Source organism: Gopherus evgoodei, chromosome 10 (assembly GCF_007399415.2).
Source record: "Gopherus evgoodei ecotype Sinaloan lineage chromosome 10, rGopEvg1_v1.p, whole genome shotgun sequence".
Lineage (NCBI taxonomy): Eukaryota > Metazoa > Chordata > Testudines > Testudinidae > Gopherus > Gopherus evgoodei.
The window spans coordinates 74,825,195-74,853,056 of NC_044331.1; the positions used below are offsets into that span (position 1 = coordinate 74,825,195).

At 44.3% G+C, this 27,862-nt stretch overlaps 1 protein-coding gene across 2 annotated transcripts; it reads right to left on the reverse strand.

The window, feature by feature from the left end:
* Nucleotides 1-113: 113 nt before the first annotated feature.
* On the reverse strand, nt 114-27,814 carry SNX8 (sorting nexin 8). 2 transcript variants are annotated; one of them, XM_030577653.1, is made up of 11 exons: nt 27,732-27,814; nt 14,504-14,694; nt 12,390-12,507; nt 8,636-8,757; nt 7,794-7,874; nt 6,562-6,722; nt 5,779-5,911; nt 4,641-4,709; nt 3,644-3,793; nt 3,007-3,156; nt 114-1,874 (listed from the first exon to the last, which is right to left on the reverse strand). In XM_030577653.1, the coding sequence occupies exons 1-11, from the start codon at nt 27,787-27,789 to the stop codon at nt 1,761-1,763; spliced, it is 1,347 nt and encodes a 448-aa protein (XP_030433513.1). In that variant the 5' UTR covers nt 27,790-27,814; the 3' UTR covers nt 114-1,760. The 2 variants fall into 2 exon arrangements, with proteins under 2 accessions (XP_030433513.1, XP_030433514.1); XM_030577654.1 differs by lacking the exon at nt 27,732-27,814 and adding an exon at nt 22,999-23,086.
* Nucleotides 27,815-27,862: the final 48 nt, after the last annotated feature.

A 27,862-nucleotide genomic window follows, 5' to 3' on the forward strand; every position in this document is an offset into this window, starting at 1 on the left:
GCGGCGCCCTGACCCGGGGGACACCCTGGGCTGCCGGCTACCGCTGGCAGCTCAGACTCCCTCTCTGTCCCAGCAGCAGCGGCTGCTCAACTATTTAAAAAAAAATTGGGGGGTGCTTTTTGGCGCCCTCAAATCTCGGCCCCCTAGGCAACCGCCTAGTCTGCCTAAATGGTTGCACTGGCCCTGGCAGCATGAGTTTCAGCAGGGGCTAGTCATTCCAAGTAATCACCCAGGTTCTGGACACATTTGTACAGTCAGCGCTGAATTGTGCACTGCCAGGGCTTCACTGCTCCCAGTAGCTGAGCTAGGTAGGGTAAAGCGAGCTTGGCTATGCCTACACATGCTGTAGTCACATCTGATGATTGCAGTGTAGACAAACTCAGTGTCCTTTGTAGGACAATCTAGTGTAGCCCCTGTCCCACAGTGGTGGTTTCTCAAAGTTGGAAGGGCCCTGCCTGTCCCAGACACTAGAACACTGATTAGCTTATTGACATATGTCAAGTAACTTTGGTTATTTCAATCATAGCTCCTCTTGCAGCAGAAACTAGCCATCGCTATAAGAATCAGAATTCTCGAATTAGAAAAATTGAATATACCGCCCCCTCTCCCCCTTAATGGGCAAGTTACCTAGAATAGGGAAATAATTATGGTCCAAATTTGACAGCTCATTCTTCCTAGTTAAGTGTGTTTCCTTTTTACTCACTTGAAGCTTACTGCCTCCTTCACCTCAAGGTGTTTGTCTTCATCTTCAAGAGGTGACGATCATGGTGGTACTGCCAGAAAAAAAAGAGTGGCAGCATCACCATGATAAATACTGACTCTTGCTGATGAACTGAACATTTTCAGTCCTGTCCTGGTTAGGTTAACAATTGATAGTAGATCAGAGGGAACACCAGCCTTAGCCAGGTCGGGCTCTTACAGGCAGCCGTCCTCTGAGGATACCAGCATGTAACACAGACACCCAGGAGTGAAGACTCCAGCTCTTCCCAGGAAAGTTGATCACCCTAGAGCTGTCCTGCTTCAACAGTATGAAAAGTTATCCCTTTCTAAGGGATGTATCATAGTTTCAATCAGCTATTTTCTACACGTGACCGGCAGACTCCCATAAGAAATGCTGTTCAACAAGGTCCTCTTTGGCCACACATTACTACTGCCCTATGCTCTCCTGAGACATGAGTTCAACTCCCACACTGGGAAACATCATATCCTCCAACCAGAAGCTTTCCCCTGTTTTGCATGTGGATCTAGCAATGTGAAATCAAACACCTAACCAATGAACTTAGGGAGAAAGGGAGGCTAGCCTTCAGCAATTCTTACCCACATATGCCTCTAGATTGGGGCCCAAGCTTAAATAGCAAGGAATGCTTCAGACATCCTGTGCGTCTCAGCACTTTACACATTGGCAGTATATGTGTTGATAGCTGTAAAAGGGCAGTTAGTATGAGCAGCATGGGACTTCAGCAACAGCTGAACTGCAGCACGTGATGTACCAAGCCACTTCCAGTCCTTAGGCAGAGGGCGTCTGGGGCAATGAATCTCAGTCGTGCCCCAGGGCACTTCAAAATAAAGAACAAAAAATCAGGAGATTGTCTCTCTCTCTGGTATGTGCTTCTGTTTCCAGTCTGTCCATAAGTCAGAGAGCAGCTCAAAGCAGCAGTATAAAAATAGCTGTTTGGAGGATTCCTTTTAATATCTGGAGATAGAGGTCATACCCCTCTCGTGACCGCACTTTGACTTGGTCAATGTCAGATCTCAGAGCATTAATTGGCAAAAAAGTTGCCCTCTGGGGGTGACAGTGGTGGTGTTGGCATGTTGTGGGGTCCCACAAACAGGCAGCTCAACTTTGGCTTCAGTTCATTCCAAACTTTACTCATCTGGAGATGAGAAAGCAAAACCGATTAGTGGGTCATCACCTTGTCACACAGCACACTCAAAGGTCTGAGTTCATGGCAGCAGTAAGCTGTGTTGGTGGTTCGTCAAAAGCCAATGCATTTGCAGAAATGTTATATGGAAAATCAGTAAGTTCAGAGCACCCCTCCAAATTGGTGCTCTAATGCAGCTCTCTGAAGATTCTGTCATCCTTACCAAAATAGGCAGGCAGGGAAGAGACAGAGTTTTGAAGGCTTGGTTAGAGCCCTCCACTGAAACTATTTCCCCTAACACACATTTCCATGAAGCAATGCATGGAAAGAAGTCTGAACCTAGGAAATGCTGAATGATTTATTTAAACACATAACAAGACAACCTGTTAGAGCAGGAGGTGAGGGGAACAGACACGGGGAACTTTTTGACCTGAGGGCCACATCTGGGTATGGAAATTGTATGGCAGGCCATGAATGAAGAGCTGTGATGACAATGTTTTTTTTTTTAATCCAAAAAGACATGCTGTGCCAGGACGTAGCCACAGGTGGGTCTGGGTGGGCCATGGTCCACACACTTATCATCCAGGGCAGGTCCACCCCATTACTTGCCCCACTCCACCACCCACTGCTCCAGCTGGGGAGCGGGGTCAGAGGCTTGCCCCACTCCCCCTGCCAGCCCACGCTCCTGCTGGGGAGCAGGATCAGGGCACCGGAGCAGAGCAAGCCCCAAACTCTGCTCCCTAGCCAGAGTGGGGCAATGAAGCTCGAGGGCCAGATTAAAAGCTCTGATGGGCCAGATGCGGCCCACGGGCTGTAGCTTGTCTACCCCTGTGTTAGGTTCTTTTTCTTGCTACATAATTTCTGTTTAACACAAAGCAAAAAAGCAAATCCATGTAGCAAATATACAGCATCTGCAATTGAATAACCCAGTACTCCACAGATGATTCTCTCAGACAGCTCCAAAGCTAAAGTCACCCTGAGAAGTGCAGGGACTGGAAAAAACACACACACTTACACTTCCCCTGGGTTTGTCAGCACCACCTTTCAAAGCACAGCCCCACTCTTTGGGAAAGAGGGAAAAACAAACAGCTCAAATACGTATTTTCAACTGGGGAAAGGGAGGCAAGATGACTGAAGAACTTACCTCTTTATGGCCCTGGATCTGGGAGTTGACAAAAGCTCCCAAGATGTGGGAAGTGAGAGGCAGGTAGATATGGATTAGCTGTGTCTCCTGGTGCAAGCAGTACAAAGAAAAGTAATTCCGCAGCTCCATGGTCATGATGGCATTCTCTTGCTGAGAGACCAAAAAACCAATTAACCTCGTTGCCCAGAAGGGTGGTGCAAGAGCGGCCGGAAGAAATGCATCATCCTCAGTGTCCACTCACACCAGCAGAGCGCAAGTTCTCCTCTCTACCCTGTAACTCAAGCACTTACCAAAAATCAAAAACACAGTCCTGTGCCCATTTTGCTTGGCAGCAACTGGAGAGGTCACACAGCGAGCACTTTCCACCATGCAGACTGTGCATTTCTGCACCTCCTACAGGCAGCTATATTGGACCACCTTGTTTTTGACACCAAACACCAGCAGTAAGTGTCAGTAGAACAAATGCATTTTCCTTACAGAACTGCAATTAATTTGAATAAAACTAAGATCTATGGGTGATCCTTTCTGCCTGTTCCAAAAACACTGATAAGCCACATTATGGCAGTATTAGGAAGAGGTTTCCATCCAACACACATGCTACCCATTACTCCCACACACACAGAAACATCTGCCCTACCTCCACAATTCGTGACTCCAGCTGTTCCACGGACTCTGGCTCCTTGTTCTGCACAGTGGCACTCATCATCTGCTTCTTCATCATGCTGTACTTGTGCAAAGCTCGCTGGTGTTTGTGCAATACTCCCTTCTCATGCCTCTCACACAGATCCTTCAGGAAGAAGGGAAACAATTAGTACTCACCCCATATCAGAGCCTAGATACAGGCAAGCGAGCCATGGGAGAGGGTGGGGAAAAGAGAACATGCACATCTGGGAGGTACACAGCTGAGGGCATGAAAGGTGTCCCATGAAACTTCTAAACTGTGGAGTATTTCAAATAAAGCCTTTTTTTTTTTAAATGAGAAACAGAACTGCTCCGAGCCAAAACAGAGGGTACAGCAGGTGATCTGAAACTGCATCTCTGTCAAATGTGCCTTGTACTTTACCAACACCAAACTTCCTGTCTGTGTATCCCTTTTCAATATTAAACATTGCTAATTAACCCTGGGTTAGCTTGCAGTGCCCAAGGGTTCTGGGACTTCCAATCCTGGACAGGGCCCGTCTTCAGGAAGGCTGCCAACTGTGTTGAACTATATTTAGATACTTTTTGCAGGGTGTCCATGAAGGAGTAGGCTGAGATCGTAAAACTCATTTCACTTGTAATTGAATTAATGTCTTGACATGTAAAAGGCAGGTCCACTAATTCATTCTCTTTCCCTGCCCCCCAAATAACTGACTTATTAAAAAGATTAGCAGATTCCTACAAGTGAAGCAGATGGATATCTTCAACTCCTTGCAAGGTTTGGTGTCCATAAAACTTTTCATGATCCAAGAGCAGATCAGTAACACTTCAGAGCTAGCCAAGGGTGAGAATCACTCCCCTCACTCTACATGATGCCAGTTTGCCTCTGAACTGACTGTCCAGCCAGTTTTCCATTCACTTGGTGTTACACCCTCTAAAAAGCACAAAACTGTTCTAAACAACTGTCTCACTGGCAGAGAAACAGCAGCACTCACTTTATAGGACTGGAGTAAATCCAGGAAAAGGTTCAGCTTCTCCACCACATCACTCTCTTCCTGTTTTCCCTAGAAAACAAGAGACAAGTACATTTCATTTAAGCCTGGCAAGAGCTCACATCACAGCTCCTCAAACTCACCCAGTATGTTGACCCTCCACAGTAATCTCCAGGACACACCAGTCACAATGGGACTGGAGATCTTAAGCTTGGACAGCAGAATGAACACAGAACTAACTGGAGTAGGAACAGCATTCGGATTGCCTGATCACTGCAACAAGAAGTTGGCATCAAGAGTCCTCTGAGGCTTTCCATGAACTCCTGCACTCATAGAATCCACCAGGTTTTCATCTTCCCTCCTTAAGACACACTTATTCCAGGTGACCTATAAACACCAACACTTCCTCCTTAGAAGACTTAATGAAACAAAAAGCAGAGCTCACAAGCTAAACTTCAGCACTTGCCTGTTTGTTTCTTATGCCCCTTTTCCCTTCCTATGTCTGGTGTCACCAATGTGGCTCTCTAGAACTTGGGCTCCTTGGTGCAGGAAACTGGTTTTATTTATCTGTAAAGCACCCAGAACATCTTTAGCAGCATGAAGTGATGGTTGCAATGAAGAGAAACGATCACTCGTCTTTCTGGATTGTCATGTGCTCGTGTTATTCATCATCACATCGTGCCGTTTCAACAGCAATAGGACCTCTTGTGTTCTGTCTGAATGAGTTTCATGTAGTGTTTAACAAGTGGTGAAGGTCACAACTGGATACAGAAACAGGTTTTGCTGGACTATATTCACCATATGATCTTAGCCAGGCAGAGTGCAGGATTCTTGAACAGCTTGGAACAGTCACTATTTACTTTATTCTTTAAGCCTGTTTAAAAGGTTCCCCCCCACTTTTCCCCTCCTCATTGAACACCTTTGAGTTTTTTAATTCCACCAGTCAGAACACGTAGCCCAGTAGCATACCAGTTGGACATGGCTTTAGACTGATGCCTGCATAGCTGCTAAGAAAGGCGGAGTAATTTCTGGGGCACCCATGCCTAGGCCTTTGAATCAAGAGGTGACACTAGGCAAAACACACCTCTCTCAATGCAGCAATTGCAATTATATAGGAGAAGAAAATGGCAGAGGAACTCACCTGCTGTACAGCCTTATCGGCCAACAGCGCAAATTCAACAGACAAGCCTTTCAAGGCCTGTTTCAGAGTCTCCCACGTGCTATTGTTGAGAGCAGCCCAGGAGGGAAGTGGTGTAGTGTCTGAGCCCAAAGCACTGGGAGAGGAAAGAAGAGGCAGGGAGTCAGATCCCACTAAGCAGCTAGGTCGGTCTGATGATTTACCCATCCCAGCAGTTACTGGAAGTCCCCCCTCAAAAGTCACTAGTAGGCTCTGGGGAAATAGAGTCCCCCTAGGAATCAGCTGGCAATAAGTTTTTATCTACTCCCCAAGAAGGGTCAAGTTAGCAGCAAAGTGCAGTGATAGCAGGTTGGGACATGTATATGTGGGTGAGTGTGTACACACACACACACGAGAGAAAATGAAAGGAACTGTGCACTAGCAAGCCCATTAAGCGTTTTCAATTTAAAACAAAAATGCGGAGTGTGTGAACATATACAGCATGTAAAAGGGTCTATGAATGTGCACGACCACACACCCATGTACTTGGGGGCTGTACCATTTCATGCAAATGTAAATCAGATCCAGAATGTCAATGCTGTTTTCTCTCCCTTACCCTGGGGAACACACCCACTATGTTTTCTTCTCTCTGCAACAGGAAAAAGTGAACCTGGTTTGTGCCCTGCGTCTTCAGAAATACATGCCTCATCCCCATAGACATTCTGCTGGTACACCTCTTGCTCTCTTTAAAACTCAAGACCCTTCACAGAAGTGTGCTCTAGAGGGAGTCCTCACATGCTAATCTACCTTAGTTCCTTTCCAAATATGAGAAGATCTGAGGCATTATCAATGGCTCGGGAAGCTATTCTTTCCGCACGGTCCCGCAGTTTGTAGAAGCTGTTGTAGATGTTTCGGATAAGCTCTCGACTGGCAGCAAATTGGGCCTGGATGTCGGCTGGAAGGAAGTCCTGAGGCAGCAAAAGAAAGCTTAGTAATGGACTCAATTGCATGATAAATCACAGAGAGATTAGGAGTATTAACTTGGTGATACTGAAAATGATTTTATGCTCTGAGAGGAGCCATTGAAAATGGCATTATGATGTTCCAGGCCTATCAGTGACTCCAGGTCAGAACTCTTAACTGCAGCCCTGCAAACTTAGTCAGGTATTACAACCTGATTTGAGCTGCTTCTGGCTTGTACCTCATCAGTTAAAGACTGTGCAACCAGAGCTTAGTTAACAATTCCACTGGTGACACATGGGCCACAATAGGATCCACCTCAGTCTCCCATAGCTGACATCAGTAAAAGTTTGAATAGTCCCTAGTGTCAAGCACTGTGAATAATAATACACACAGAGGGGGCAGGACTGCTGAGTAATAAAGGGACCATCTTTATTATTAATTTGTATTGTGACAGCACTTACGAGCCCAGTCACAGACCAGTGCCCCATTATGCTAAGTGCTGTAAAGGCCTTATTTTAAAAAAAACAAAACCCATAAGCAACATTTAACCCTTCACTGGCTGCTGTATTTTCCCCTTACCCCAGGGTGAACTTCCATAAAAGCAAGCAACTCAGGGGAGCAGTGATGTCAGGTTCAGCAAGCAAGATACACAACTAGGGTACAGCAGCCTTCCCCAGACAAACAAACTATGGTGAGATTCAGAGCTTCTCTCATAGACATAGAGGGGTTGTGAAACAAAGGAATAGCAAGCGACAGGATGAATGTTCAAACTGTGTAGGTTATTTATAGTTACTGAAAGAATGAGCATTTGGACAAAAACTCCTCTCACACTAATTTTATACCATTTTACTAAGCAGATCCAGGCTGGACATTCTGGGCCTGGATATAACCAACTATATGTTTTGTGATGAAGAAAACAGAAGATCAAGTCAAAAGAAGTTCCCTTATAGTTCTCTGTGGAAATTGTTCCTTTCCTCTTCAATGATAGCCCCTCTCTTTTACCCAACAGATACAAGACCTTGTGCACATGGGCTACCAGGATTAAGATTGCAATTATGCACCATAAAGAAAAATACCTTGGCCCTGGGGGCTAGTTGGCAAATCATGAACTCGTCTCCCACTCCTTGGACCAACTCCCTCAGCTTGTTCTGCACATCCTGGAAAAGCAAAAGAAACCAACCAACCAATTAAACCCATCTGGCAATTCTCACAGTAACGATGAAAGTCAATTTCAATCCTGTTAAAACCTGGGCCGCCTCATGCACTAAAGCAACAATCCACAGTTGATGGTTGCTTTTATTACACACGGAAAGGGTCCACCTTTTCATGGCATTTAACCCTTCCTCCTGGAGGGGGAAAAAAAAAAAAAAAATCAACTTCTCATGCCAAAGCGGCACAGAAAAAAGTGATTCCATATACTGAGCCCATTTGTAGGCCTTGACCCATCTCTCTCTATGTATGTCCAACTCCTGTATCATCCCCTTCCCCTAAAATTTAAACACATACAAATGTTAATCCTCCACCTCAAATGCTGCATTCATCTGAGGAGAAAGTTCTTCCTGTGCTAAAAGTCTGCATTAGGAGATTCAGAAGTCCTAGAACAACAACGTTTCTTAGCTCTCCCCTGGTCAAATACCTTTCTGGGGAGTATCAGAGATAAGGAGCGGTGTGACATATATTGCCACAGGAAAGGGCATTATTTTCAAGAGATCATGCCTACAGCATTGCAGAGATGACACATCTCACTGTCCGGTAGCAGAGGCACCTAGTGCGGACGATATGCTCCACTAGCCCCTTGAAGCCAGGATCACAATTGTGGGGATGACAAATGTGCAGACAATAGGCAGCTCTAAACTCGGTAACTGTTTCCCAGTGCATAGGAGGATATGCAAACACATCATCACCAACAAGTACTCACCGAGCCACTAAAGGAGAGAAAGAGCTTCAGGAGCACATCTTCTGAGAAAGGGGGATGTCGAGCCACCAGATTAATGAAACGCTTCAGAGCCCGCCGCCTAGACTCTATGAATTCTCGGTCAGCTAAAAGAGGGAACACTACATTAGTGTTAATGTATCAGGCATTGCAACAGGCTCAGAAAGAGGGAAAGGCAGCATCAAGTCCAGCTGCTCCCTTGCATCTACATCTGCAGCAAAACCCAAGAACAGTACTACCTGTGCCTTCTGGCAGCTCCATGCAACAGGTCTGCTGGGTTCACTGCTCTAGCCATTGATTAGCAGAACACTGCAAACCCCTACTCCCTCAAATGGTTTGTTACAGCTGGTCTTAGGTTCCACAATCCCTTCTGCACCTATTTACCTCAACAGGACTACCCGGGTGAGTCAAGTTAAGCACATGTGAATTTGCAGGATTGGAACCTTAGTTTGCAAGTTCTTGTGTACAGTTATGTCTACACTAGCACTTTTGTCAGTAAAACGTTTGTCAGTCAGGTGTTTGAAAACACACACTCCTGACCGACCCGATGTGGACGGCGCAATGCTGGCGAGAGAGCGACTCTCGCTGGCATAGCTACCGCCGCTCATTGTGGGTGGTTTAATAAATCCTATTATGCTGACAGGAGAGCTCTCTCCCGTTGGCAAAGAGCGGCGACATGGGAGATCTTACAGCAGCGCATCTGCCGCCGCTGCAAAGTCTATAGTGTAGACATAGCCAGAGTTCCTCTTCATTAATTTTTATGCTGCGTCTGGCACAATGGGATTCTTATCCTGTGTGGCGCATTCAGGCACTACTGCAATACAGATAATTTTTATAAGCACCAGCTACAAATTCTGGTCCAATGACAAGTAAGTTATCCCATATCTTTAATAGATGATGTGCAAAGCAAAATTAACATTTGTACCCTTTTTTGCTCCTTTACGTTGTGGAAAGATGCCTTCAAAATATTTCCCCCAGAAGTTCCCTTGCCCCATACATTGTTTGGGTTGGGATTTTTTTCTTTGTTTTGCTTTGGCGTTTTTTGTTTTGTTAAAACTGGTTTTCCTCTTTTCTATGGAAGACTTTGCTGAGACCTTTGGAGGACAATTCACAATAAACTAAACCCTAAGGTGCAGTTCTCCGAGATCTTAATTGTCAGGCTACAAGAAGTTCAGCAACTCATCCTCTCGCAAATGAGAGGGGCTCAGATTTCAGACTACTGTCATGTCCTTATCCAAGTAATTCAAAACATCATGCTAAAAAAATTCTTCCAAGAAGAAGTGAAGGCCAGAGCTGATATTTGTAAAGTTAAACAAAAACAAAAACAAAAAAGTAGCAACTTTTTATTTTTTTAAGGGCGAAGAAAGGGTTGCAAAGAAAACCATGCAGCCTTCTAAGTACACAAATAGCCTAGTGACCCCACACCACAACTTATTAGAATTGTCCCTGGCAACATTTTCACATCATAAAGGGACAAGTGAAGGACATCACAGTCTTTTGCCTCCCAGTTCAACTTTAACTTGAGTTTATTGGCCATCAGCAGTCCCATAATGATCCTTAACTTCCAAGTGATTTTCAGTTGCTCGAGTCACAAGTCCACTAAAACTTTGTGCTCTGCAATTCTGCTTCCTTGTTTTAATAATCTAACTAGACATAGCCACCCACTAATAACATGCAGTGAAACAGCAATTACCAGGATGAATTTTAACAGTAGTTCTGTTTCTTGTAAAGTTTTCTAGGTCATCAGGACTTACTACCATGCATGGAAAGACAAACTCAAGTCAAAGGGCATGGAAGGGAAGGAGAGAGTGGTGAAACTCTGCTCTGTTCCAATTGCTTCCATCTAGTGGCTGCTGTCACTCCCTTTCTTTATGGCTCATACACAACTCTGGAGAGAACTAGCAACAAGGAGATTTTTTTTTTAAAAGGAAAAATTAAGATGGGGGGGGGAGAAAAATCAGAAGGCAAATTACTTCCTAAATGTGAGATCTGTTGGAGTACAGAATAGTCTCCCATGGGAAGTGATGGAAGCGCCAACATGTGGATTATTTAGAAACTCACAGAATAAAGGAATGGAAGATACACAGTAGAGAATAATCCAGTACTAATATGGGGCTGGAAAACAATAACTTCATAGATGTTTTGCATCTCTGACTTCTATATCTGTACTCACTGATAAATACTCTTAAATAAAATAATCAGCAGTGAAATAGTGTTGACATTCAGTACTGTTGCCATTAGTTATTGTTAGGTTAAAGCGTCAACTCTCCACTAATATTAACAGGAGCAGGTCACTCTTCTCACAGGTATTGTTTCAGGCAGTCGGTCTTCAAATTCTCACAGACTGCACTGCATTAGATGATATTCAACAATTATTTTTGAAACCTCAAGAGTTATATTTTTTTTAAAACCCATGCCCCTGACATCTTACATTCTGCAAAGATTGACAACACTACCAGAGTAGCTCCAGAATTATCATTCTGCCTGTTCTGGTTCACTTTAAACCCTGCACCAGAACCGTTCACTAATTTCTGATTCTTCTTTTTCTATGGCATAATGTGGACTCCTTAAATTAAACAAATAATTTATTGTGAAATGTTAAGCTTGGCAATATGGGCAGAAGACAAGACAGTGAAAGGCTTGTTCTTTAGCAGATAAAGCAGAAGCAAAACAAAACTGTATAAAAGACTTATGTAATGTATTAAATAATAAAAATAAAACTAAAAAAACTGTGTCAAGATTTCAGATTAGAGAAAAATGTATGCAAAGTAGATTTGATGGGTAGTCAAGCTTGGAGTATTTAACTATCCACAAGTACATTGTAACCGTAAGAATATGACGGAAATGACAGTCTGATTCCAAACCCATCATTCACCTTTTTAGTTTCTATTTTGACTCTACATAACTAGACAATCTGTTTTTAAAAGCAGAACAAGAAAAAAGCTACTCCCAAAATAGGTGATTTTTGTAAGAGAAGAACAAGAATCTCTCCAATAGGAAGATACCTTTTATATATGGACAGTTACTTTATTCATGTGGGCAATATTGGTATAGAAAGATTTCCGGGAGAGATGACACAGCCTGGAGAAGCTATTTATTTACAGTCTCCGTGCTTGTAAATAAAGGCCATAAGCTTGAAGAAAGAAAAGTTGGAGTAAGCCACACTCTCAGGGATGTGAACATTTTTTATACACTAATTTCTCCTGGGGTGTTTAAACCTTTTCATATGCAAATAATTTTCCCCACTTTCCATCTCTATGGTTCTCCCACCACAGAAGAGAGAAGGGGTATCTAAAGCATCTTTCATACTCAGAGCACTTCACAAAGCAATGTGCTACAGCACATACTGCAACTGCTTAATGGTACAGTAGCCATTCTGCGTCAGCACCACCGACACTATAACCTACTTTACTAGGGAAGAAAGGGCTGAAACTCTACCCTATTCTAGGTCTATCCCTCACTCTAGCACTAGCCTTACTCTTTTCATGAATGCCATAGGATTTTCAGCTTACACCTGGAGAGTCAGCAGTGGAACTTTACATTAATGTCTTATCTGAAAAGGACTTCCAGCAATGCAGTGCTGGCCTCCCCAACGTATGCACTACACTGGCAGCACTGCTTTTTGAACCAGAGAACAACAAATGCTATGGATTCTTGGAGACACATACATTCTTGACTGCATTCTCATGAGCACATTCATACCAGAGCCCATCCAGTCACTAGGAAGACCCAGGTTTACCTCCCAGCATTCTCTTTGGAGGAAGTGCAGGCACCATACGATATGGGAACTTCTGAAGCAGCATCTCCTGGAATACCACAAAGTCATTGTATCGCCTGTACACAGAGCACTTGAAGCGCTGCAAGAGAGAAAGAAACCTCAACACTCAGATAGCAACAATAGCAGCATTTCAGTAAAGTTAAAGCCACATGTGGGACTTAAGAGAGTGGCTGGTACATTTCTTGGATTTGCAGACCACTTGCTTTAAGTTAACAGTTTAAAAAAAAAACAAACAGTCACTCAGAACCCTCAGCCACCTCTCAATTATGCACTTGGATTGCATAATATACATTGGATATCTTGCTGGTGGGTTAGGTCCCTTTGGGAACAAGAGTTTCAGCAAAGGGTACATTTCAAATTCCATTCACACAAAACATGGGGCAAAGACATTTTATAAAGGAAAGAGGAGATGTCTTTTGTGGGTTACTGGAAGAGGGTGATAGATGTCCCTAAACTTGCTGTGATTCCACATAATTCCTCCACCAAACCAGTGTCTCTTCTGCATCACACAAAGACAAAGGAACAATACAATTGCAGTGAGCACCCTATCATCATAAAGGAGCATTTCAATGCTGATGTACTCCAGTCACGATTCCAGTTCCTGGTAACATTCACCAAACCAGGTGTAATGCCAGGGAAAACAAAATAGCTTTAAGCAAACATAATTCTCAGCCCTCCAAAACCGAGTTGTTTGACCTTTTTCAATGAGTCATGCAGTAGAATGATGAGAAAGTGGAGAATTGTTGTGGGCAGGGGCGGCTCCAGCTTTTTGCCAGCAGCGCACCTGTGAGAGGTCCCTGGTCCCCACGGCTTTGGTGTACCCACCGCCGAATTCTGACTGCCCCCTCGCAGGGACCAGCTTGGAGCGCTGGTGTCTGGAGCCGCCACTGGTTGTAGGATTCCTAAAACAACTTGAAAGTTCTTTATAACCTTAGTTTCAAGATTTTTGCATTTCTGATGTCAGGTGCAGGAATGAACAGTGAGAACACCCAGGTTTTGGAGATTAATTTGAGTCCAAAATGAGTGATGTAGCACATAAAGAAAACACTTGAAAGGCACGTTGGCAAGTCATTTAAAAAACACATTTGGCTGATGGAATAGCATGTTGAAAAGACTAAAAGTCATCACATCAATCCACATTACATTTGCATTGTACACTGCTAGTTCTTATTGCAGAGCTGTGCAATTTCAGAAATAACCCAAAGGGACAAATAACTGGAGCATAATGGATACAGCTCTTAGGGCTTCCTCATATCCGATCTGCAGTCAGCAGTCTGATTTGTTCTTGCAGATTTGAGCTGGTGCCCAAGGTGCAGCTACTGCCTCTTTATGAAGAATCTCATTACACAGAAAGAGAACTGTTGGAAGAATGATGGTTCAGGGAATTGGTAATGGGATAAGAAGTCTCTCAAAGCTGTGATCCGAAGGCGACTCTAGCTAAGGACAGTAGGTCACTGAAAATTGCTACACTATCAGACAGTTCCTTCTTTGGTGACCTATGTGGAGTGAGCTGGTGCTCTTGGGCCAGTTCTTATGGGACAGATAGCCTTATCAAAAAACAAAAAAAACCAAACCACCCCATCACAAAAGACACTAGTGAGCAGTCTCACAAAGGGGCTAAAAACTGAATGGGACATAGAAACCGAATTCCCCTCTTGCTCCAAAGGTGGCCCCTACAGTCAGGATTGGGGAAGTGAATTGGGAGTGCCATGGGAGAACCTGCATTGCTGCTGGCTGTGCCGTATGTGCATGCATAATCAGTCTAGTCTTCAAGTGAGTTTGGTAGCTACACTCTAGTCCTCAGAAGATGACCATTCACCTTACAAAACAGCAACAGTGTTTGTTAGCCCCTTCTTTGGAGAGGCCCAGTATCGGAAAAGCAGAGGTTAGGATTAAGCTGCAGTGGCAAAACTGTAAAAGATACCTACATGAATGCCTGACTCAAACCAGCATCACCAATACATTGAACAAAATTCAAAAAAAAGTATCTGGCTTTTGAATACAGGTTAAACAATTACATGGAAACTCCTACGGGAACATGTTCTCCCACAGACACCAGTGTTCTCCCACATTACCTTGCTGGAAACTTCATACTCCACATGTTTCAGAAAGAGGCCCTTCTTCTCAGGTATAAGTTCCACCTGCACAGTGTCCTTGCTCAACAGCTCTTGTAGGGTGTGGGAGAGCAGCAGCGGGTTTCCCCGGGGTGTCTGCATTAGCAGCTGTTCCGGATCCTTTGGCTCAATTACTGGAGGCTTTGCCAAGTCTAAAAGAAAGAAGAGAAAACTGCAGATTTTGAAAGAAAAACTGAGTGAAAGGAGTCGTGGTCTTAAAATATCCTGTTCCTCTGCTACGTCCTCTCACAGCACCTCAACACAAGTCAGAAGAGCAACCAAGGCACTCCTTCCACAAGAGGCTCTGCCCATTTAACTACCTCTCCCACTCTTAGCGTACTTGGTACCTCCCTCTCCACAACACCCTGAGCATCGCCTATTACACTTAGTCATGAAACCAGCTCTGCTTCTCTGTTACAGGCCAGATTTGTTCTGTGAATCAGCTGTGAGGCCTGCATTTCCTGTCTGTGCAGCTCCCACCACAGCAGAATCTGCCAAGCTATGTGAATACCTCGCTCAGCACTCTTGGATCCTGTCTAGAACAAATTGTGGAAGGAAAGAAGCTGTTATTTTAAACTGCAGAGTAGGAATTAATATATTACTTTCACATGTCCTTAGAACAGAAGTGGGCAAACTGTGGCTTGTGGGCCACATGTGGCCCACGAGACCCTCCTGCCCGGGCCCTGAACTCCCGGGCCAGGAGGCTAGTCCCCAGACCGTCCCCTGCAGCCTCAAGCATGCCATACCACAGGTACAATGCTCTGGGCAGCCAGTGCAGAGCCACGGCCTGACCCAGTGCTCTGGGTGGCACGGCTGTAGCGCTGCCAGCCACCAGCACTCCAGGCAGCATAGTAAGGGGTCAGGGAGTGGGGGGGTTGGATAGAGGGCACGGGAGTTGGGGGCAGGGTGGTCAGGGGGCAGAGGTGTGGATAGGCGTCAGGGCGGTCAGAGGGCAGGGAACAAGGGGGTTGAATGGGGGTAGGGGGTCAGGGAGGGTTGGATGAGGTGGCAGAGAGCATCGGAGCAGGGATTCCAGGGATGGTCAGGGGACAGGGAGAAGGGGTGGTTGGATGGGGCAAGAGTCCTGTGGGAGCCATCAGGGGTCAGATAGAAGGCGGGAGCCGGGCCACGCCTTGCTGCTTGGGGAGACATAGCCTCCCCTAACCAGCCCTCCAGATAATTTTGGAATCTCGATGTGGCTCTAAGGCCAAAAAGTTTGCTTTTCCCTGCCTTAGAAAGAAAGGAGGCACTTCACTTGACAGAACTTAATTAATCTCTATGATAGTATAGTGGCGTATGTGAGAATTAATTAGCTCCATTAATAACTTTAGCACCTCCATCCACTGAAGCTCCAGATAAGAGGCTTCTTGAATAGGGCAGCCAACTGGGCAAATTTTCACTCAGAGCAAGCTCTGGATAAGATTCCAACTTCACAAAGGAAGGGTCATGCATCCTAGGTGGTGAGGCTTCTTACAATGAAATCAAGCACCCAGCTGTGCAGCTTGGACAGACAGGTTCCCCAACAATTCTAAGCAATACATTATCAGTGACTCGGAATGGCTCTGAAATACAGACCACTTCCTGAGGGAACAAACTAATACAGAAAGGGGGTGATAATCTGGGGTACTCCCTTACTAGACATACTGCAGCTCAGCTACACACCTTGCCTTTACTGCATAACTACACATACTATACAACAGGTAAATTCATATAAGTGCTTCCCAGATCATGGGAAATAGAGATTCCTTTCCTGTTTCCAATCCCACTGTAAAAGGAAGCTATAACCATGCTATCCTTCCAAGCAGGCAGGAACTGGACCACCTGGCTGAACTGTGCTAAACATTTGTAAGCAGAAAAGATCTGGCTGGTTTAGGATCAATAGATGTTAACATCCTCCAATGACACGACATAGAGGCTTCAAGCAACAGCTCAACAGAAGGGCCCAGAATAGGGTATAACACTAGGGTATGGAAAAGGAAATTCATTCATAGAAGGCAGAATCAAAGGTTCCTTTTCTTAACCTGAAAGCCCTGTCCTTATGATAAGGTTTTATATCCTGTTTGCTGTAAGTCCAGATAAAGCAGAAAACTAGTCCATCTGAAATTCCACCGACACACTGCTTCAGGACATAGAGATCAGGCAGTTTGTTCAGTTTTCCACAGATATTTGACTTTTGTTAAGTAAAGCAAACCAAATCCAGGACAAATGACCATACCCTACAAATCTAGTTAGTCCTCAGATTCCTGTTAATGTGACTCAAAGAAGCGAGCCTTGAAACCTCAGCATTGCTCAAACAAATCACCTGGCAACTGCCTATATAATAGCTTCTAGAAGATTTACATGCCAGTAACTTGGAAGAAATCAGTGCAATCTGATTTAATGTTAATATTGTTTACTCCTGGATGACATTGCAACATATCTGTCCTTCCAGCCAAGAGACAGATGCTACAAAGGCTTCTACTGGACTAGGAAAGAGGGAAGGAGAGGCAGAAAACAGTGAGGTCAGGACAAAGGTAGTGAGGTAAAAGGCAAGTTCTTTAATGCAGTAGAAGAAGCCTCCCCCATTCATCTTTGATAAGGCAGCACTTCAGTCAACAGTACCCAACTGACACAAATCATCCCATAATGTTAAAATCAATCCACAGAATTCACATTCCTACAACCAGAAGAGCCCCTGAAAGAGATGATTTCTCCTTTCCTAATCCAACACCAAGAGGGATTTTAAATTACTGACTTGGTTGCCTTCTTAGGAGGTGTACAATTTGGGGCCACAGCTTCTTTCACAGAGATGCTGTCTCATCAAGGAGACTAATCACTAGTTAGATCAGCTTCAGAAGCTCTTTGAGTGTAAAAGGCTGGGTATTTCTTCTCCTTCCACACCCCACAGACCCTCTGAGCCATCCAAGCTTCTCTCCTAACCACTCTTCAGCAACTTCAGCCACTTCTGACTTCAGGCCTTCTTCCATGCTGCCTCAGACATCTGTAGCAGCCTTCTGAAGCACACCAAACTCACCACCACCACCAAAAGGCTTCTGAATATCCACCTATTCCCATGAAGCATTCTAGCAATAGGGACCATACTGGGACAGCTTGAGTCTGTTCTCTTGATTTGTACCCTCTCATGCATTTAGCCTGGAAACTCCTTGGGACACAGACCGGTTTTCTATTTGGCAGAGTTCTCCCAGTGCAGCATATATAGGCAGCACCATTTACATAACAAATACCCTAATGCTTGTTCCAAATTACAGAGTAAGGAGGCCTGGCGCAAGGGCCTGCTTAAAGTAACTGTCTCCAGATGCAGAATATAGCATTTCAGCCCTTGTCCTACGGTAAGTGGATTCTTCATCTCTTGATGGAGATTGGATGCCTTTCTGAAAAATATCCTTTAGCCAAACACAAGTTAATACATGGATAACTGGGTGAAATTTAGTAGCCTATGATACACAGGGCAATGACACAAGATGATCTAATGGTCCTTTCTGGTAATAAAAATCTGTGAATCTATAAAAACATGCAATTGAACATCCCATTGTGGAGAGGACTTATCTTATCCCCGCCCCATTCCTAAACCCAATTCACAGAGAGTACCCTTTTCCACCTTCAGGTATTTAATAACTTATTTCACGTGTGGACTCAGGGCTATCTGAGCACCTCACATAGAACTCCGTGGTTCTCTGCGTTGTCATGTGAGTAACTCGCGTTCAGAGGAGGAAAGACAGGAAAACAATCTTCTAACCAGGGACTGGTTAAAATGTGACCGACCCATTTCCTGAGAGGACAGGGTCAACCAACACTAATGTAAAACCCCCTCCTCTGTATGCCAGTATTCACTCCCCATCACCCTATTTGCTGACATATAAAATAAAATAAAAATTCCACAATAAGACACTTGCACTCCTCCAAACCAGAGGTTCAGCAAGAAATGGCAATCCTTAGAAACAGACAGGAGAGGAAAGATAGGCATCCAAAATTTGAGGACCACGGGGAAAAGAACCGGCAGGCGGAATCTTGAATCCTCCAACATTTAGCTGTAATCCTCAGAACGCTGGCATAAATCCACCCAAATTAATGTTCAGAGCAACCCTATGAAAATTATTCAGCTTCCAAAGGGTTAATAATGTGAATGGCCTTGGATTCCTCATGAGGTTTAGAGATCACACTGCACACTCAGGGAAAAAATGCAGAATGAAAGCCCATCCTGAGGATCTCTGCCAGACATGTGTTACCCATCACAATTTTAGCATGCTACTCCCAAAACCTGCAATACTCTTCCTGTCTTCATCTATTATCAAGCACCCCCTTATTTTCCTAGTCCCCTGCCTAACACCCACCTCTTCAAAGAATCCCTTCTCCTCATCAATAATCCCCAGACCCAATCTCTCCTGAAATGTTTTGTAGCTTGTTTAAATTGCAAAACTGTCGATGCATGCATGTCTATGCATGCATGCATGCATGCATCAATTATGATAATACACATTTATGTTTGTGGTAACTAGGGCTGTTGATTAATCGCAGTTAACTCATGCAATTTACTAAAAAAATTAATAATGATTACAAATTTTAATCGCAGTTCATTGCAGTTTTAATGGCACTGTTAAACAACAACTGAAATTTATTAAATATTTTGGACATTTTTTCTACATTTTCATATATATTGTATTCTGTGTTGTAATTGAAATTGGTGTATATTATTTTTTATTAAAAATATTTGCACTGTAAAAATGATAAACAAAAGAAATAGTATTTTTCAATTTACCTCATACAAATACTGCACTGCAATCTCTTTGTGGTGAAAGTGCAACTTACAAATGTAGGGTTTTTTGGTTACATAACTGCACTCAAAAATAAAACAATGTAAAACTTCAGAGCCTGCAGTTTCACTTAGTCCTGCTTCTTGTTCAGCCAATCGCTAAGACAAACAAGTTTGTTTACATTAATAGGAAATAATGCTGCCCTCTTCCTATTTACAATGTCACCAGGAAGTGGGAACAGGCATGTGCATGGCACTTTTGTAGCAGCACTGCAAGGGATTTATGTGCCAGATATGCTAAATATTCATATGCCCCTTCATGCTTCAGCCACATTCCAGAAGACATGCCCCCATGCTGATGATGCTTGTTAAAAAAAAAAAAAAGTGTTAATTAAATTTGTGACTGAACTCCTTGCGGGAGAACTGTATGTCCTTTGCTCTATTTTACCCACATTCTGCCATATATTTCATGTTATAGCAGTCTCGGATGATGACCCAGCACATGTTGTTCATTTTAAGAACACTTTCACTGCAGATGTGACAAAACGCAAAGAAGGTACTTCAGGTTCCCCTGAAATCTCTAAAGATAGCTACAGTACTCAGCCCAAGGTTTAAGAATCTGAAGTGCCTTCCAAAATCTGAGGTGTGGAGCATGCTTTCAGAACTCTTAGAAAAGCAACACTCCGATGAGGAAACTACAGAACCCAAACCACCAAAAAGGAAAAATCAACCTTCTGCTGATGGCAGCTGACTCAGATAACAAAAATGAACATGCATCAGTCTGCACTGCTTTGGATTGTTATCGAGCAGAACCCCAGAATGGGTGAGTCACCATGGATGCGTGTCCCCTGGAATGGTGATTGAAGCACGAAGGGACATATGAATCTTTAGTGCATCTGGCACATACATATCTTGCGAAGCCGACTACAACGGTGCCATGAGAACGCCTGTTCTGCTTTCAGGTGACATTGTAAAGAAGAAGCAGGTAGCATTATCTCCTGCAAATGTAAACAAACTTGCTTGTCTGAGCAATTGGCTGAACAAGAAGTAGGACTGAGTGGACCTGCAGGCTCTAAAATTTTACATTGCATTCAAAAATAAAACAGTTATTTTTGTACATAATTCTACATTTGTAAGTTCAACTTTCAAGATAAAGTGATTGCACTACAGTACTTGTACTAGGTGAACTGAAAAATACTATTTCTTTTGTTTTTTTTACAGTGCAAATACTTGTAATCAAAAATAAATATAAAGTGAGTACTGTACACCTTGTAATTTATGTGGTAACTGAAATCAATATATTTGAAAATGTAGAAAATATCCAAAAACATTTAAATAAATGGTATTCTATTATTAACAGTGCAATTAATCGTGCAATTAATTTTTTTTTTTATCACTTGACAGCCCTCGTATTAACAATAATTGTTCCAAACATCAGCATGTGTAATACAACCTGGGTGACCAAGCAGGTTAAACTTGCACTTGTGCTGCTTGTGTTCTCAGACCAACAGTCAGAGACACAAAAGGATAACTTCAGAACAGCTGCCACTATTTTGGGAAAAACACTACTAGGGAATTAGTATTAACCCTAAAGAACAATACACTCTAAAGCTGTTCAACATTTTTCACTCTACTGACAAAGAAACCAGTTTAGGAACAGACCCAAGATTCTTGGCCTGAACTAGTGAATAATGGTGTGAATTCATTGGTACGAGAAGCTGCATTCAGCCAACTCATAGAAGTTAAAAGTATCCCCTTCGAAATAATAAAATATTTAACCCTTCTTGTTATGTATGCCCTGTATAGAACTGCACAGCTACACCTGTGAAAATATTCCCTTTATTTCAGCAGACCACCATATAGTAAGGTTTACATATATGGGACCGCATATATGCCAGAGATATCAGGTATGAAGTGCTCCATGGCAGTATAAGGGAGTGTTAGTAACAAACAGAAGGAATTTAGCTACCTTCTGCAATCCATCCCTTTACCTAGAGAATAACTCAAAGGAAGCTGCTCTTTTTGCACTCTTATGTCAGGATACACAAATATGGGTAAAAATAGTCATGGATACCATCCATCCATTGCAGTAATGGCAAGTCACTGATAAATTCCTGCATGCATGCACCTAGTTCAACAAGACAGGAAGACTCAATTTGCACTCTCTATAACTGGTCATCCATAGGATCACAAGACCTGCAATCCATATTGTGCAGATTTCACCTGCCAGTACAGGTCTCTTTGCTACACTACATCAATTTTGTATGCATGCATGTATGCACATTTACTTTAAAAAGAGGAAGGTTTGTCTAGTGCAGCGATCAGCAACCTTTGGCACGCGGCCCGTCAGGGAAAGCCACTGGTGGGCCAGGACTGTTTGTTTACCTGCAGCATCCGCAGTTAATGTGCTGCTGAGGGATGTGATGGCGACCACTTCTCACAGCCTCCAATGGCCTGGAATGGTGAACCACGGCCAGCGGGAGCTGCGATCGGCCGAACCTGCGGGTGCTGTAGGTAAACAAACAGTCCCAGCCCACCAGCAGATTTCCGTGACAGGCCCAGTGCCAAAGGCTGACAATCCCTGGTCTAGTGGTTAAGGCACAGGACATAGAATCAAGGAGTAGGAGTTTTATTCCTGGTCAAGTTCTGTCAAGTCAAACTCTCCAAACTTTGTTATCCCCATTTTACAGATGGATAAAAACTAACAACTCCCTACCTCACTAGTGGGTTTTGAGGCTGAATTAATTGATGGTTTTAAAGGGCTCAGGCATCCAATATAAGGTGCCATAGAAGTAGTTATTATGTTAGCAACAGCAGATTTTCTACAAGAAGACAAAAAATTTCTGGAAGCAACAAAGCTAACCCTTCAGGAAAGGAAGCTGAAATTTCCTCATCACTATCACAGGTCAGAGCCTCAGGGAGAAGAGGTGGCTTCACATCTCAGAAGAGGGAAGCCAGAGCTGTACGTTTATGCATGAGGAGACCTCAGATTTCCCCTTGGCAAAAACAGATGTTTCAGTTACACTTCTGAGCCAGGAGCATTGAAACAGTAACATAAGTATCATTCATCAGCATTTCCCTTTCCCTTCCACCAAAACCTCAGGAGTTACAGATTAAACATATAATCTATTTACTATATCAGTTAACCCCTCTCAATCCCTTCACCTCTTAATTCCCCACTTTTCTTGTCCATACCAACCTTCCTTGAACATCTGGCTTGTCCCCCAACTGAAAATTCAATTTGTTTTCCTTCCCTCATCTTATGTTGAAATCTCAAAGAGAAAAAAAAACAGTAACTCTAAAAGTGTGTTGTAAGGAAGCCCTTCCTTTCCCCATCATGGGGCCTAGGATGCTTTTGGTATTCAGCTGTCAGGAGTTTTTCTTGTTTTTAAATCTCCTGTAAATTCATCTGATCTACCAGGGTGAGACCCAGGAGAATCCAGTCCACTTTGTCCAGGAGAGTCTTCTATTTACTATGCAGGTCTGTGTTCAACATGAAAGAGAAGGCATTCTTCTGACCAGGTTCAAAGTAAGCTATCCATTAGGTTTCCCTTCAGCTGTAACTTCTGTTAGCGGAGGGCTCATGAATTATACTATATTTGCTCCTCCCTTCTCGCCAACCTACAGCTGCCTGCAACCTCCACCCCACACCAGCCTTCCACACACCCAAAAAGGACACCTATTCAATTCCATAATAGATAATTACAAAGCATGATGATGTGGGGACTAGAAAGATCTTGCTCTTCACTTTTCATGTCTGTCCAACCCAAGCATTCCTAGTGATGACCTTTTTAGTCTCAAGCATGTGTCTTGGAGCTTCACCACCTGCAAGGGCTGCTCCAGCCTTCACTTCCGATTCTGTGGATCAGGCAGGGAGTTAATGGCACCACTCAAAACATTCGGGTACTATGTTACCTGAAGACTGTTTAATAAAACAATGACAATTAGCATTTCTATAGCATCTTTCAGTCACAGACTTCAAAATGCTTCACAAAAAAAGATAAGTATCATTATCCCCATTTTACAGAAGGGAAACCTGTGTCCAAATTATTTGTCTAATCTCACACAGTGATTGTGTGTGAGAAGAAGGAATTGATCCCAAGCCTCCTGAGTCCCAGCCTTGTGTCAACCATGCTACTTGTTCACCAAGTGATTTTCCAAGTTTCGATAAGACAAGGAGTCCTTATACTGTACACAGAGCATATTCCATCCACAAACTAGGCAGAATATCATAGTCCCAATGTGCAGCTACAATAATGCAAATAATAATAATAATAATTAAGTGAGATACAGCTACAAATTGAAGAAATAGCAGGATTATAGGAAAAAAATCCATTGAGGAATATTCCCATGGACTACAGAGAGAGCAAAGTCATGGCCAGTGCAGATTTCAATCCTCAATTCAAGATCAATAAACTGTTGCTCTTAACATACGGGTGAGACAAGAGATAAAAAGTAAATAGTAACTGAAACAAAGCTTAGCCCCTAAACTCAAAAGATAACCTGAGCTTAATGACTAGGCGTGTAACTGCTGTCCAAAAGACTTTCCTGTTTGAAGATGGTTTTCAGGAAGTCATAAGCCACAGCAGCCTTGCTAGAATCCCCCAGCAAGATGAAACTGCATTAGGTACATTCCATGAGAAGTTCTAAAATTAGAAACTGTCAAGCTTCTGCAGTCCCCCTGCCTTATTTACTCAGGCCTGAAGAACCCCATCCAAAGGAAACAACTATCCTGCTCTACTATCATTTTTTTCCTCCCTTGCACGTGAAGCAGCTATCTAAGACAAAAACTAGGGACAAAGTATTTTAACTATACATTTATCATGCAGTAAAACAAGTGCATTGGCAAAAGACCAGTTTGGTGACAACACCAATTAAACCAATCTCTCATCCCCCTTCCAAATATTATTGAAGAGTAGAATTCCTAGCCAATGCATTTACAGACCTTATGTTCAGAACTGAAAGCTTCAGGGGGAGTGGGGACTGTAAATTCCACTTGCCTGCAACCAGTAAAATTCTCTCCTCTCTGGTGCACAAGGTCTGCACAGACAGTTAAAGATTTACCACTAGAGAAAAATAAACAGCTGGAATTAGCAGTGCACTTGGCTTTCAGGACTAGCCATAATAATCATCAGCTCCAAACAGCTGCAGTACAGGCATAAACAACCAAAAAGTTAACTTACTAGTGCCAGCTATTTTCTGAAAGAGTGACTTGCATAAATAATATGTTACTTTTTAACCTTCTATAATTAGATTCTGTTAAAAAGTACCTTTCATTCTAGGGACAAAGAAAGGCAAATAGATTAGTAGTCCACCTGTCCTGCTACAGAAAATCCCTCAACAGCCTGTCTGAAGCCTCACTATTGTAGAGAAGAGAAGACTTTGGCCTTCCTAGAGCATAAGCAGCCATGTAAACTGTGGTGGTTTACGGAAGAGGAGCTCAACCATCTCAGACTAAAACAGGGACCATAAAACCCACACCACAATGCTAGAGATAAAAGTAACCTTGCAAGTTCATCTAGTCTCCCTCCCTTCCACAGCCAAGGCTTCCTTCACTAAAACCCAATAAGGATTCACTCCCACAGTTTACAATACAATATTTGTCAGAGGAAGACCAATGAAGATGAGCAAGTCAGTCAGTTACAGAAGTACTAGACAGAAAATCAGATTAGAAACAGGCTATGCCAAAACACCATCACTGTTCCATCATTATAAGCCTCCTAAAGCAACCAGATCAGAACTTTTCACAACAGACACACCTAACCAAGCCTGCTCTCTGGTACTATAGAACACCATCTCACAAAGACACTTCTAATCTCTTACACTGGTCCCTGGCAGCAACAGCCCAGATTTATTTTACAAACATGACCAAGGAGGAGAAATCCAGTAACCCCATATCTGTAGGGTTAACAAAAGGACGCACATACCTGATGCTGGAAGCAATCCTACCAAACTTATTATTTCTTTCATGCACAAAAACTTACTTTTTGTTAACTCTACCTTTGCGTGTTGTCAAGTGGACACAAAACACTACCCACAGAACAATAATTAGTGATCAGCTGTCTAAAGCTGCTCTGATTAACTGTCTCTCTTTCCTCCCTCAAAGATAACATTGGCAGAAAAGTGTCCTTCTGCAATTGATATCTGATTAATATCCAATAGATCAGCTTTTAGGGCGGCGTACCCTGCCTTTCAGAGAGATGGAGACGATCATACAACTGTCCCTCCCCCATCCCATCTTTAATTACCAGGAGTCTAGTGAATTAAAAAACATATATTAAAAATAAATAAATAAGACATCAGAAGCTCCCTCCCTTTCTCATTGCATAACCAACACTGGCAGAAAGTGCTGCAAGTTTCACCCAAGGTCATGATCTTAAGAGCAGCTCCCAATGCTGAAGTTTTAAGAAAATGCAGCTGAATGTCTTTTTCAAGTTAGGATTTATTTTTGGCTTGCGTCAATAGGGAAAGGAGAAGTTCCACATCGTGAAGAGTCTGCTCAGACTGTCTATGGTGACAGTACCTAGCAGACTGCATCATAAATTTCACCAAGTGTTTAAAATGTCACAGAATCCACTTACATAGCCACAGTAAAACAAAACACTGAAAAGTATTCATTTTAGCAGGTTTGAAAGTGTCCACTCTAACTCCCAGTGAGAGTGTTTCACAGTTTGCTAGACTATTCAGTTTTCAGATTAAATTATGGAGAAGGGAACCATTAAAAACGTATCCACATCTTTAACAAATGCAAATAGTGCCATGAACATACTGCGATCTTGTTCACAATTCATTCAGTATAAAAACCATTTGATTTTGCAATCCATTAACTCTCTCTACCCTCCAGTGGTAACAGCTTCCCTTACAGGCAGGCACCAACCTCAGCCAAGATACATGAGTTCACTACCAACTCTCTCCCTACACAAGAAGGCAGGCTAAACACAAGATGAGAATGGACTCGACTCATACCTAGATCAAAACCTTGGAAAGACTAGTTCAGTAAACCAGGTACTAACAGAGCCCATGATCCACAGAGTCACTGGGCAAGTCAGTTTGCCTCTTTGTGGCTTGGTCATCACCAAGATATGGGGAGGGCACATCAATACCCCTCAGCCCAAGTCCCTGGGGAATGGAACTGGCCGAGGCATCCCTGCAGACCAACACTGTGAGTCTAGTTCTCTTTGGAAATGGGTGGAGTGGGGCAGCCCTGGTACACGCCACCATATGGCCCCTGCCCAGCTCTCCTGAGGGAGAGGCAGCTCTTACATGCCTCCTCCTCAGCATTTTGTCAGGGGTGAGGGCAGCGGAGAAGGCAGCCCTGACAAACACCCTCCCCTGCCTAACTCATCTGGGGAGGCGGGGAGGAGCAAGGCATCCCTGATGCTCCCAGTTAAACTGAAAGAGAAAGACAGCCCTGAAACCTGCCACCACCTATGTCCATCTCCCAGTTGGTGGAGAGAAGGAAGAAACAGCCCTGACACCCCCTCCTCTTGTATCCGGCTCCCTTGGGTGGGGAAGAGACAGGGCCAGATTTACACCTTACGTGCCCCTAGGCACAGCATCTTCAGCTGATCATCTTCTTGCACACAGTTTGAGAGAGGCAAGGCATCCCTAAAATACCAGTGCCCTTAGCGCGTGTCTACTGTGCCTAATTGGAAACCCGGCCCTAGGGAAAGACAGACCCCGACACCCCCTTCTCCTGCACCCAGCTCCCTTGGAAAGAAAGATTCTGACACCCCATCCTTCCCTGCCCAGAACCCTTAGGTGGGGGAAGAGGTGCAGAGACAGCCCTGACACATGCTATCCTCCTGCACCCTGCTCCCTTGGGTGGTGGTGGGGAAGACAGACCCCGCCACCTCCTCCTCCTGCACCCAGCTCCCTTGGGTCTAGAGGGGAAGAGAGACAGACCCCGACACCCCCTCCTCCTGCGCCCAGCTCCCTTGGGTGATGGTAGGGAAGACAGACCCCAACACCCTCTCCTCCTGCGCCTGGCTCCCTTGGGTGGTGGTAGGGAAGACAGACCCCGACATCCCCTCCTCCTGCGCCTGGCACCCTTGGGTCTTGGGGGGGAAAGAGAGACAGACCCCGACAGCCCCTCCTCCTGCACCCAGCTCCCTTGGGTGGTGGTGGGGAAGACAGACCCCGACACCCCCTCCTCCTGCGCCTGGCACCCTTGGGTCTTGGGGCGGGGAAGAGAGACAGACCCCGACAGCCCCTCCTCCTGCGCCCGGCTCCCTTGGGTGGTGGTGGGGAAGACAGACCCCGACACCCCCTCCTCCTGCGCCTGGCACCCTTGGGTCTTGGGGGGGAAGAGAGACAGACCCCGACAGCCCCTCCTCCTGCGCCCGTGGATGGCGGTGGCGGGGAGAGGCGGAGAGACAGCCCCAGCTCCCGGGGCGAAGCAGCCCTCACAGCCCCCCAGCCCACCCCCCTGTCCCGTACCTGTGCCAGCTCCCCCCGAGCCTGCGGGCACCTCCCCGTCCATCTCGCCAGCGGTCATGTGAGCCCAGGATCCCAGCGGCCTCCCTCCCCTTCCTCCTCAGCGCCCGCCCGTCTGAGGGGGCGGAGCGGAG